The sequence below is a fragment of the Phragmites australis genome, chromosome 22 (genome assembly GCF_958298935.1).
Source record: "Phragmites australis chromosome 22, lpPhrAust1.1, whole genome shotgun sequence".
NCBI classification, from domain to species: Eukaryota; Viridiplantae; Streptophyta; class Magnoliopsida; order Poales; family Poaceae; genus Phragmites; species Phragmites australis.
The window spans coordinates 18,373,931-18,387,174 of NC_084942.1; the positions used below are offsets into that span (position 1 = coordinate 18,373,931).

At 42.1% G+C, this 13,244-nt stretch overlaps 1 protein-coding gene and 1 pseudogene across 2 annotated transcripts; one reads left to right on the top strand and one right to left on the bottom strand.

Moving 5' to 3' along the window:
- Positions 1 to 235: 235 nt before the first annotated feature.
- LOC133905399 (acyl-CoA-binding domain-containing protein 4-like) lies at positions 236 to 8,838 on the top strand. Of its 2 annotated transcripts, none has more exons than XM_062347157.1 (17): positions 236 to 680; positions 1,191 to 1,281; positions 1,908 to 1,986; positions 2,081 to 2,239; positions 2,342 to 2,419; positions 2,535 to 2,639; positions 3,064 to 3,130; positions 3,223 to 3,284; positions 3,366 to 3,505; positions 3,706 to 3,832; positions 3,910 to 4,024; positions 4,174 to 4,262; positions 4,509 to 4,592; positions 7,348 to 7,701; positions 7,775 to 8,230; positions 8,332 to 8,391; positions 8,535 to 8,838. In XM_062347157.1, exons 2-17 carry the CDS (start codon positions 1,244 to 1,246, stop codon positions 8,607 to 8,609), a joined length of 2,088 nt encoding a protein of 695 aa, XP_062203141.1. In that variant the 5' UTR covers positions 236 to 680; positions 1,191 to 1,243; the 3' UTR covers positions 8,610 to 8,838. The 2 variants fall into 2 exon arrangements, with proteins under 2 accessions (XP_062203141.1, XP_062203142.1); XM_062347158.1 differs by having other exon boundaries at positions 236 to 553.
- A 1,714-nt stretch (positions 8,839 to 10,552) lies between these two features.
- LOC133904565 (golgin candidate 6-like) lies at positions 10,553 to 13,146 on the bottom strand (annotated as a pseudogene).
- Between the last annotated feature and the right edge of the window lie 98 nt (positions 13,147 to 13,244).

Here is a 13,244-nt window from a genome sequence, read left to right on the forward strand (position 1 = left end):
TTAAACGCATCTTTGACAAAAATTTTCTATTTACATATCGATAAAAAAAAACCCATAAAAGTATAGCCGGGATACTTTTGACAGTGTTGCGACATTGACGACTCAGATTCTTGGATGATAGTGTTTATTTCCATCAGAGGTGGTAAAAGAAGAAGGAACAGAAACAGGCTTTGCTGATTTCATTTTTTTCTGTAGTTCACTGCAGTCAAAGATGCATCATAGAAACCAAGAACACACACGCACAAAAAAAAGGGTAAGAAGTTGCAAATAATGCGTTCCTGGCTTCTCCATGGTCCACGGATAAGTGTATTCTGTGAAACAGTATGCAGCTGTAGTGAAGAGTAATCAACCAGCTCAGCTGGGCTGACAAGCTCACCTGTTCTTCCCCCAGCCAAGGAGGAAAAGGCTGCCTGCCGCCGCCGCCACCGCTGCAGATCACACTACCTTTTCACAACCTTTGTCCAGTCTCTCTTTCTCTCTCACACACACACGGCTGGAGGAATCAGAGAGCAGTGCTCTCTCTCCTCGGACCACACTGCATCTTCGGATCTTGGTGAGTGTAGCTGCTGCATCCTGAAAGGTGAAAGCCACCCCCGCTTCTGCCGTCCATCGTTTTCGCTGCAGATTTTGGCTGCGGCACCGCGGCTGCGTTCTCTGTTCCTCGTGCTCCCACCAAACAGGTGGTGCTCTTGCTCTCTAATTCTTCCTAGGATCGTTCTTATTATCCTTTTGATTCTTTTACCCTGGCATGTCTGGTGTTTCCCGGTTCTTTTAGGAAAAAAGGTGGGGAGCATTTTCTCTGAATCCTTTCCGCTTCATGTCTGAGAATTTGTTTTGTTGGCAAATGCCACTTCTTGGTAGCTAAAAATGCAAATTATAAAAATCAATTCTTGCTTTTCCTCCCAAACAAGAGGTGTGCTTTCTTGATGCTTCTTCCCATCCTTGCCCATTTACTTTCTCTTTCACTATCTTCTTGCTCTTTCATGGATGAGTTTTTCTTCCCTTTTGTGGTTTCCTGTTCTTCCTAAAAAAAATGCTAAAAGCTGGCATTTTGGGGAAGAATTTTTTCCCTGGATTTGTCTCCGCTTCTTGGTTTCAGTCCCCTATTTTCCGCCATGATTTGGTGTCTCCACCAACCCCCGGTACATGTTTTCGTTTCTTAACTGATTCTTGCATTGACTTGTTTCCAGGTGAGATGCTAATGTGCTGCCCGGTGGTTCGGTTCTGAGCAAAATTGGAGAATATGTTTGGTTTCTCACGGCGCCGGGTGAAGCTTGGAAGGTGAAAATTGTGCCGCAGATTTCCTCAATTTTAGTAGTGGTGTTCCATATTGTATACACCCAGTTCTTTGATTTCGTCATGTGATGCTTTTTTTCCCAAAAAAAAAAAAAAAAAAAAAAATCTCGGTACCTGCTGTGATGGAAATCCGATACGGGGAGCTTGTTAACGCGAAATTTGGTCTTGGGTACTTGAATATCAGTACAACATTTGAGTTTTGGCAGTTAAATAGCCCCTTCACCTGATTTGATTCATCAATCATGACCATTTGCTCAATATGGTTGCTTTAGTGCATTTACATGTTACGCACTTGTCCTTCAAGTTTTCTGGTGAGAATATTGTTCTTTTGGTCGACCGTTAAATGATTTGGTTTTACTGACGACCAAACTGTTATCTTCAGAATAGAAGTGTTGATAAAAATTGATGAAATACATTGCGCATTTATGAAGTCATAGAGCTTTATGAAGCCCGGTTAACATATAGATTCCACCTTATGCCAAATTTCTTGTTACTTTTGGTGCTAACCAATCCTACGTGGACATTTACTTTAGTTTCTCTCTCGGTTGTCTCGATTGTATTGTTCCCCTGAGAATTTGCTTTCATGAATTTGCCTTCTTCTTCTTTTACAGGTTGAAGGACCACTCAAGTGATCCTTTGAACGGCTCTAGGAGTCCTGCTCGCCTTGCGAAGCACCTCAGCCTGCCCAATGTGAGCCTTTGTCACCGAAGCAATTGTCTCTGGTATTGACCTTGCTGTATTTTGGACACATCTAGATGATTAGCTCTTGGATTTCTTTTTTCAGGGGGATGACGTGGTTACGACTTCAGTGAGCGGCCGTGCAGATGATCTTTCTTACCGCTGCTCGTCTGATACTTTTGATCTTGATGGCCGTGTTTTCAGTATCTCAGATAATTGGGCAGTGTTGTCCACGGAGGGAGACAAACCTATTCCTCGTTTCTATGTAATCTACCGAGAATATAACTATAATTAAGCCCATAAGCCCACAAATCTTTACAAAATTTCCACATATATAATTAACTCATCTTCAATTTTGATTAAACAGCATGCGGCAGCCATTGTAGGTAGCAAGATGGTAGTGTTTGGTGGTGATTCTGGTCATCACTTATTAGATGATACAAAGGTAGTGGGATTTGTTTTTTTCTGTTGTTCTTCGGATTTAGGAACTCTGCACTGAGAAGAATCATGTTATTTTTTCACCGATTAACTTTATGATTCTACTTTCTTATATTAACCAGATACTGAATTTAGAGAAGCTTACCTGGGATTCTGCAGTGCCTAAAGTTCGCCCATCGCCAAGTGGGCGAACTACGAAGTTGCCAGCCTGCAAAGGTCATTGTCTGGTATAATTCTTGTAAATCACTGTTGTCGTGTGGTTCTCATTACCTGAGTTACTTATATGGTCATTCTTTACAAGTAAAAGGTTTCCTTGTATGGCCGGTCTTAGTTCTTATTTACCTTTTTCAGTTAGTATTTCGGTATGCATTTCAGATTATCGGTCAAGATTTTCTTACATTACGAGTCACTTATGTTATGCTTTGCTGATAATTAAGTACTTGATGATATGTTTAACCTTGACTAGCACTTTTATTTCATCTGAAACTCAAAGTAATACAAGCTGGAACACCAGGCAGGGTTCTGTTATCCAAAGAAAACAAATATTGTCCGCAATGATATATTTTTGTATGCACTCTTTTTAATACTGGAAAAAATATTTGTACATGTGAAACGTGATAAAACAAGAAGCTTGCTTCTTTTGATCTGCAGGTTCCATGGGGAAATAGTGTCATTCTTCTCGGAGGTAAAACTGAACCTGCTTCTGATCGTTTATCAGGTTTGCAGGCGCTACATGATTCTCCAGAACACTTGTAATTATTTGTTGTCTGACTCTACCAGATAGTGATTATTCATTCTGTTCTTCTGCAGTGTGGACTTTCAATGTAGAAACGGAGATTTGGTCACTTGTTGAAGCCAAGGGTGATATTCCTGTAAGTTATTTGCTATTGAGAGCTATGATTTGGCAAAAATTCATGTGAGTTGACAGAATTGTCATGTGGTCCTGAGTCAAGGCAGCTCGAAGCGGCCACACGATTATCAGAGCTGGTGCTACACTGATACTTTTTGGCGGTGAGGACACAAAAGGGAAGAAACGCCATGACCTTCACATGTTTGATTTGAAGTCATCAACATGGCTTCCATTGAACTATAAGTAAGTCATCCTTCTGAAGAATCATGAACCACTAAGGAAGCATTCATTAAATATATTTGTCTATTAGACTTACAGATTTTGCTACCGGTCTATCTTTATCCCCAACTCTCAACAGTCCTCATCTAAACGCATCTTATTTTTTAATTCGTTGTTCAAATTTTAAATGTATTCTTGGTACTGATTAAAGCTCATTGTTGTAGAGGCGCCGGACCTTCTCCAAGATCCAACCATGTCGCTACACTGTATGATGATAGGATCCTTCTAATTTTTGGAGGCCACTCAAAATCCAAGACCCTTAATGACTTGTATTCTTTAGATTTTGAGACAGTAAGTTTTGTGTGGTTCGGTATGCCTCTGTAGGTTTTGCATGTAGCAGGTTACTTACAATTTTCTCTTCCTAATAGATGGTATGGTCAAGAGTGAAGACCCATGGTCCTCACCCATCACCTAGAGCAGGTTGCAGTGGAGCTCTGTGTGGAACTAAGTGGTATATAGCTGGTGGCGCAAGCAAGAAAAAACGTACGCATCAACCTCTCAACTTATAGATATAGTATTTGGAAAATGAGTTGGTTGTTTTTATTTCTCATGTGAAAAATACATGTATTGTTAGAATGATGACCTATCTTTGGTTCTTTTACACTTTCTAATAAGAAATAAAAAATTCTCAGGACATGCGGAAACCTGGGTCTTTGATGTTCTACAATCTAAGTGGTCTGTTTGTGTAGTACCTCCTAGTTCATCGATTACTACAAAGAAAGTAAGTCCATTTGGTTTTGACTCTCTTATTCAATTTTGATAGTATTCAAATACTTTATGGAGCAGATACTAAAACAGTGCAAACAAATGTTATCCCTCATGTTCGAATTCTTACTCATAACAGTCGGATAGATTATCTCTTCAAAAGCAAAACTTCTTGCCTTCTTTACGTATCCATTGTGCTAAGTATGATTCTAGTGTCGCATACTCTCACTACTTTCCATTTTACAAACAACTACTCATGCAGGGTTTCAGCATGGTTCCTTTCTACCACAGGGACAAGATTGCTCTTGTTGCTTTTGGAGGTAACAAAAAAGAGCCATGCAACAAGGTGAAATAATTGAACTTTTTAATAAGGACCGTTTTCTTGTGTCACTGCTAAACAACGGACTGTCATTTTGAACAATTTAATTTCTCATGGTCTCAAGGCTCTGAAAAAACAACTTTATCATTCCGGTGTTTGATATTCACTTCAGAATGTGGCTCCATTTCTCTTTTAAATAAATATAGTGGGAGCATTATGTTTTCCTCTTGCTACCTCACATGAACAACATCAGCAGCATTTGTCCCAAGCAAGTTGGGGTAAGTTAGAAATGAAACCGGTAAGATCCAACTAAAAAGATAATGAGAAAACAATAATAATAATAATAGCAAGAGTAATAGTAAAAAATAAAAGTAATAACAGTACAAGGAGATTGATGCATAAGTTATGGTTCTGACACGTGGATCGCTAACTTTCATGCGTTTCTATCCGTGGATAGTTCTTTGAGGATATTCTATTTCTTCAAGTCTCTTTACATACTCCTCCCATATTATGTTTGGTCGACTCCTGACTCTCTTTACATTATCAGCGTGTCACAGTATCCCGTTATATACTGGTGACTCTGGAGGCCTCCATTGGATATGTCCAAACCATCTCAACCGATGTTGGATAAGCTTTTCTTCAATTAGCGCTACCCCTACCATATCACATATATCATTATTTCAGATTTGATCTTTTCTTGTATGGCCACAAATCTGTCGTAACATACGCATCTCTGCTACACTTAATTGTTAGACATGTCACCTTTTTGTTGGCTAACATTCGGCACCATACCACATCACGAGTCGAATCACCATCATATAGAACTTACCTTTCAGCTTTTACAGCATCCTCTTGTCACAGAGGATGCTAGAAGCTTGGCGCCGTTTCAACCATCTGACTTTGATTCTATGACTAACATCTTCATCGATATCACAATCCTTCTAGAGCATCAATCCTAAATATCGAAAGGTATCCTTCTTGGGGGCCTCTCCACCGAGACTAACATCTTCTCTCTTGTGCCTAGTAGCACCGAAATCGTACTTTACATACTCGGTTTTGGTCCTACTAAATCTAAAATCTTCCGATTCTATAGTATATCTCCACAACTCTAATTTCCTATTAACTCCTATCATACTCTCATCAACTAGCAGCACATCGTTAGCAAAGAATATAGACCAAGGGATATCTCCCTGAATGTCCCTTGTGATCTCATCCAACACCAAAACAAATAAATAAGGGCTTAAAGCTGACCCTTGATGTAGTTCTATTTTAAGCGGAAAATCATCGGTGACACCTTCACTTGCCCGAACACTTGTCACAATGTTATTGTACATATCCTTGATGAGGGTAATGTACTTTGTTGGAACTTCCGTTTCTCCAAGGCCCACCACATGTCTTTAGCTTCACCCATGCTTCCTTTGGTCACCCCAAACACCTCTAAAGCCACCTTCCTAACGCAAGTTGTCATCTTCATTCAAATGTCATTTGCATTCTTTCTTTCATGTCGTTTGCATTCTTTCTTTTCTCACAAGGGCCCTCGTTAATAACCTTCTCCTTAAAATTTTGTATCGCCTCTCCTTTGAGCTTCCACCACTTCATTCTTGCGATTTTGGAGCCCTTGTCCCGTCGAACACGTATGCGGAAGCGAAAGTCAGCCACCACAACAAACTTATGTTGAGGTACAACATACTCTACAGGTATCACCTTACAATATAAGCAAGCATGTCTATCCTCTCTTCTTGCAAGAACAAAATCAATCTGGCTAGAGTGGTGGCCACTACTAAAGATCGCTAAATGGGATTGCCTCTTTTTAAAGAAGGTGTTAGCCATTATCAGGTCATAGGCAACAACGAAGTTCAAGACATCCTCTCCCTCTTGGTTCCTACCGCCAACCCAAAGCCCCCATGCACCCTCTCGAACCTTACATTAGATGTACCTACATGGCCATTAAGGTCTCCTCCTTTGAAGAGCTTCTCGCTAATAGGCACAATATTAACCATGTCATCCAGGTCTTCCTAGAATTGTCTCTTAGCGCTCTCATTGTGACCTACTTGAGGGGCATACGTGCTAATAACGTTCAAAACCAAATCCCCAACTACCAGCTTAACAAGGATAGTCCTATCTCCATGCCTCTTGACGTCGACCACTCCGTTATTGAGGCTCTTGTCGATCAAGATGCCAACTCCATTTCTACCCGCGGTCCCCTTGTACCATAGCTTGAAGCCAATATTCTCCGCCTCCTTCGCCTTCTATCCCTTTCATTTAGTTTCCTGGGCGCATAGAATATTTACACGTTTCTTAACTGTTCTATCAACTAACTCTCGTAGCTTACCAATTAGAGACCCCACATTCCAACTACTTGGCTCGGCTAGCTTCCTTACCCTTTGCATTCGTCGAGACAAATGCGAAGACCTTTGCTCATTTTTCATTACACCCGGGCGCCAATGTAAGGATGCGACGACCCGATTCTTACTCACTTGTCACTGTATCTAGATCAAGATACAGCGTGTCACTAAGGGGGTGACAGCCCGGCCCTTGCCCATTTAATACCACACCCGGGTTCAGATATGGTGTGTCGCTAAGAGGGTTACTCCCCAACAGATTTCTTTTGGGTTTCATCTTCATAAGAGTGGCTGGGTTTTTTACGTTAGCTCGCCAAGCCTATCACAACCCTTCTCTTTAACCCTGGCTTGGGACCGACTATGTTGGTACAAAATCGTTTTGAAGGTTGAAGCTTTCATTTTAACTTGAATGGTATCACTAACCATATGACCTTGTGCAGGTTGAAGTATTAGTGGTGCTGCAAAATGAGCATTCTTTTAGTTGGCGATCTGCCCCAGATTCAGACCGTGTGCTGTATGAATATTCTCCGAGCAACAAGGAGCTTGCTGATCATCTCAACAAATGTTCCCCCTTGTACTCTAACAGTTCCGTGGCAAGGCATAGTCTCACTTCCGTGATAGAAAACCCAGCTAGAAGGGAAGCCCTCTCTGAGTCTTCGCTGAAGCACCCAAATTTGGGCACTTCTGTCCATGGGCAGTTGCATCAGGTACAAAAGTTCAGCTTAGCTCAGAAACCAATCGACGATGACAGATACGACGATGCCGATGACTCTTCTTCATGTCAAGAAAGCACTGTAAGTATGGCACCTGCAAGTCATCGGATGAACGTATTCTTTATTTCATCGCATAATAGATTGTTTCTTACAGCCGAAAGAGCATCGGGGCAAAAGGATGGGAACCGATATTCATCAGATTGACATGGCCGGAATTTTAGCCAGAAAGGCAGAAAATCCGGTGACCGGAGGATCAAGTGCGAGAAGGATAGCCAGATGCTCTTCAGACGTCAGCCAGAGCCATCTGTACAGCACAAAGATAGCAGACTTGGTCAGAAGGAACGCCGCGCTCGAAGAACAGCTTGAGACCGCACTGGCAAGCAAAGACCAGCTAGAGAAGAACTTGTCTTGGGTCATTCGCAGCAGGGAAGAGCTGGAAAAGAGGCTTGCCGGTAAGGATAAGGAAGCTGAGATGCTGAAGGAGAAGATAGCAGGCTTAGAGTCGGCGCAGGAAGAGTCAAACAACCTCTCCAACACAGTTCACACTGACAATGTGCGCCTTGAGCGTGAAGTGGCCTTCTTGAAAGCCGTCACGGATGAGACCCACAAGGCAAGGAATCAACTCGATTACCTCTAATAGAAAATGAGAAAATACACAAACAAAATAGAAGAATTAGTTGTGTTTATATTGAGTGAGTTTTGTTCATGTAGGAGCTGCATTCCACTCGCAGAGTTTTGGCGGGAGAACAGTCGCGCGCATTCCAGCTCCAGGTATGAGACCTATTTATATTTGCTTAAAGGTTAAACAATTTATTTTTGCAGACATGATTTCTGATTTATTTTTTTCTCTCTCTATTAACCGATGATTGCTGGAAACTCTAACAAACCAAATATCTGTCCATGCCCTTTGCCAGGTTGAAGTGTTCCATCTCAAGCAAAGGCTGCAAATTCTAGAGGGAAGATCAGGAACGCCCACAAAACAACCATAATCTTTAGTGGCCATATCTTTACATTTCTGGACAGCAATTGTTGCGAGTTTGTAAATCGATTTCGCCGTGAGTGTCATGTGACAATAGGTTTCGATGTGTTGATGTTGATCTGTAATTTGCGGAGATATCATAAATTGTAAGTAGGTGATGGATTGAGCGCAAGCTTATACTTGATCTTTCAAATGTACTTGTATGAAGGTTACTTAATAAGGTATTACTGTCACACATAGGTGGTATATGTTACAGATATATATTGCATCTAGGTAATATCTCCGTGTTATAAGGGGTCTTTACATATTGTATATATGTATATGTATGTATCGGTCTATGGTCTCTATAGAATATAAGTTAATATTTCTAACATAATATTAGAGCTAGGTTTTCTTTGAGACGTAGCAACTTCTTCCAACCCTAGCTCACTTGTTGCCCGTTTCTCTCTTCCCACCGGCTGCTCTCTACTGTCGTTGGCTTCTTCCCTTTGTCGGCCAACTTTCTCCCATCCACCTTGCTTGTCTGACTTGGTCACCCTTAGTTGGATCAGCCCGCCTCACCTGTCGGATTTGGTTCGTTGTGCTGCTCCCTTGCCCGGGCTTGCCATCGCTGAATCTTACCGACCTGCCTCTTCCCTAGGCTGTGCAACGACCCGTTGCTGCCGCCGCCGTTCTGTGGCCATCGAGTCTCCATCTTCTATTGCCACCAGGTTGTCGTCATCCCCAGGCCGCCGACCACGTCATCCCGCCATTGTTTGCCTCTCACCACCCATTCTTTGTTTCCATCTAACAAAGTCGCACCGGTTTTTTTTATAGAAAAAAGTACCATGTCTTGTTTATCAGCACCGTTTCAATTTCTCGTTGCTTGGTGCTTATCGATGGTGCCAACTATCGGGAGTGCTCTGTGATGATACTCCTTGCCTGCCTTCACCTGTTCTTCTAATAGAGCTTATGAAGCTTTCCGTCGATAAAGCAGCTACTGAAGTCGTCATTGATGCCTATAATAAGGTTGTCTCAGCCTAATAGGATGCCTTAGAGCTGTATCGAGATTAGTTGTCTAATTATGCTCATTGGATGGATGATGATGTTCATGCAACATCCATTTTGGTTGCTAGTGTTGAGCCCGTATTATTCCTCCGAGATTGTTGAGTTTTCTATAGTCTTTCATATGTTAACTCACCTTAGTCAAAATTATGAGTTGTCTGGAAATGCTCTAACTATCTGTTCACTAGGAGTAGTCTCTTCAACAGGATAATGCCACTGTTAATGTGTTCTACGCTCAGATGTTGGGAGTGTAGCGTTAGGACTCTCTTTGCGTTGTTGGTTGCCACTCCTGTAAGTGATGTTTGGACCTGCTTGTTGAAAAGATTTTTTTGTCGCCTCTATGAGTTCTTGACTCGTCTTCATCTCGAGTTTAAGCAGCGTCGTGCTCAGCTGCTTGCATATCATCCTCATGTCACTTGTGGAGGCTCTTATGGAGATGCATTTAGAGAAGACTCGTCTGTATTGTTCTAGACTACTGCCAATTCACTCAGTGCTAGTCGCTCGTCCACCTACTACGCCTCTGTCTTTGTCTACACTGCCACCTGCTCCTCATATCACTTCTTCACCTTCTGCAGCCTCCTCAGGGGGTGTTGGTCACCCTCACTATACCTACTGCAGCAAAGGAATGGCATGTTGAAACGAACTGCTATCAGAAGAAGCACCTTCGACAACCCTCTAATGCTTCTACCTCAACTACTTCGACTAACACTCAGCAGAAGATTATGATGCTTCTACCTCAACTACTTCGACTAACACTCAGCAGAAGATTATGATACTGCTTCGACATCTAGTTACTACTTCTGCCTCGTCAATTTTTGCATCACGGCAACACAAATTATCATTCTGGGCTGCATATACGTGTAAAGTATTTGTTACTTGATTAAATTCAAGGTTAGTGCTGCCTCCGAAAAACTGGTAAGAAAAATGTTGATGTTAATGTGTGAAAAGAATGGTGCATTACTAGGTGCAAATATGCAATCCGGCACTGTCACAAACTATGCTCCAACACTAGCCTTAAACATTATAAAATTGGCTCACCTACTTGGCTAGATATAATGTATTCAGAAAATCAAATTCAACCAGGAGTTTAGTAAAATCCTTCACAAATAACTTAAAAAAGGAATGATACTTTTGTCTACACATTATCCACTGTACATTTGTCATCACAACATCATGACCCAACATGAGGGTGGATCCGCATATTACACCAGGAGGCATTACTCTTCATCATCTTCATCTTCATCTTCGTCGTCGGCATCTGGTATGGCAGTGTCATCGCCAATACCTTGCAGCAGGGTATCCACGTCTTCACCGAGCTCTGCCAGCCTTGCGCTCAGCTTCTCAACCTTACTTTGTTCCTGGCCAAGGCAGACGAGCAGATCATTCAGTTCCACTTCGCTGTCCTTCTCGGCCTCTTCCTTAGCTTGTGCTTTTGTTGCTTCCACGTCAGGATAGGGTGCATTGCCTCCCTGCCGGAAGGTTTTCACCTCAGCATCTAAGCGGTAGTTGGCCTGCTCTAGACTGTTGTACGCGTCTGACAAGCTCTTGAGATCAGACTCCAATTTTACTGCTAGGTTTCTCTGGTTGGTGGCTTCAGCTTCAATCTGAGCCTTTTCAGATTTGAGTGCCTCTTATCTGTCGTTTCGATCCCTCAAGTTCTTGTCTGAGGGCTTCAATATGGACCCTTTCTCGGCCACTGATTGGTTTCTGGGAAGTATCTGCAGTGTTACCACCACCTCACCAAGTCTTCTGCTAACATTGCATTTCGGGCCAGCAAGTCCTGAAAAACACAATTAACAGTATCATTGTTAGCTTCTTCCTTTATCAGGTAGAGCAGTGTCAGAAAACCACAAGCAACAACAGCCACCCAGCTACCCCAGCTCCGAACAGTTTCAGAAATCCGTCAATCTAGAAACTAGGATTTATGGTCATTTACACCAAGATGGTACTACCAATGGGTTGTTCACAAGTAGTCTTGCAGACAACCATGTTATCCAAAATATTGTCTAAAAAAGGGAGAAGTATTTATATTTTCTGAGTCTACTGAATTTGCAGGAGCCAATGCCCAATTACGTAGCCAATTATCCACCTTACCGTGAAACAGGGTCCTCTGGTAATGGAGTACTAGACAACCCAACCTCAGCACTGGCCAGAACATTGGTCGATGGTACAATAGTGTCTAAGAGGCACGCTCTACCAAATGGGAAGTATAGGATTAAGTTTTTTTTATAACACTAGGATATATAACATACTGAATAACCTAGTTTAAGAACAATCACTTGCCGATGAGATCATGCCAAAAGATCCTTTTTATTAAAAAAATTGATGTTAATAAACTATAAACTATTGTTGGGTGTCCCAAAACAGTTCTGTCAATTCATTTTCTGGCAATGAGAGGACATTGCTTCTTATCTTGAAACTTTTAAAGTAATTCGACAAATTGGAAACTTTTGAGAGGGCAATAAGTGGAAACTAACCTGCATCTCATTGCATTGTTTCTCTACAAATGACTTCAATCGCCTGATATACTCTCCATCAACCTCCCCATTTTTCTGCTCCAACTCAGCAGGCAGAACTGCAGCTGCGGTTTTTGTCCTACTAAATACATCCATTATGTTTTCTCTAATATCAGCTTCAAGCTTACTAAGGAAATTAATGAATTGTGAATCAAGAATTTCTGAGAGGACAGGATGCTGATCGCCTTTGTTTGTTTCTTCCTCTTCAATCTCTTGGAAATCTGACATGCTATTTGCACTTGATCGGGAAAGCAGCTTGCGGTGCTGCTGCCCCAACGATGGATGTGCCAAGGTTTTCCGCAATTCATCAAACCTCAAAAAGTATTTAGTGAGGCCAATCTTTTGACTTATAGCATCTTCAACAGCAAAGGCATCATGGCCATTCTCACATTGTAAAGGACGCAAGCACCTAGAACAACAGCAGCCAATCCACGGACACAAGCAGTGTATCGTTTACTTGAAGCAAGCTCTATTATATAGTTCATATGTACTGCTCACCATTTGAACAATCCACAAGCAATGTGATGAGTAGTCGGAGAATAACAGGCTGGACATATGATTCTTCTGGTTGAGTGCTTTGGTCATTTTCTCCTTCTGTTGAAGCTGCAATGGACAAACATGTAACAATCCGATGCAGTAGTGGCTCAGTGCGTCCCAAGGATGGTGCAGGCTTCTCAAACTGAATTTGCAATACCTGAAAAAAAAATGATTAGAAACACTTCTATCATATGTTATACAGGCAGGAGATCTAAAAGAAATATGCAGATGAGACACCCTATTAAAGCTTGCCTTATGGTAACCATAGTACCATACAATTGGCAAAAACAGGCATTGAAGCCCATAGTCCACACGCCGATGCTTGGTGGGGCTGGAGAGGGGAAGGGGGAGGCGGTGGAGGGGAGGAAGACGATGATTTGGTGACCATGGGCAGAGGTGGAGGCGTGGGAGAAGAGGGGGCGTGGCGGCAGGGTTGGGTGTAATACCAATTTATTTTGAGAAAAAAAGAAGGGAGAGTTGACCCAATATTGACTTTGTGATCTGTGGCTCGTATGGACGATCGGAGACCGTGGTTGCGTTCATCTCGT

Bases quoted from the DNA above. Each gene is read 5' to 3' on its own strand.
- LOC133905399 (XM_062347157.1), top strand. From the start codon at position 1,244: ATGTTTGGTTTCTCACGGCGCCGGGTGAAGCTTGGAAG. The intron at 2,420-2,534 runs GTAGTGGGATTT...TATATTAACCAG, and splicing joins ACTTATTAGATGATACAAAG to ATACTGAATTTAGAGAAGCT. The intron at 4,593-7,347 runs GTGAAATAATTG...GACCTTGTGCAG, and splicing joins AAAAAGAGCCATGCAACAAG to GTTGAAGTATTAGTGGTGCT.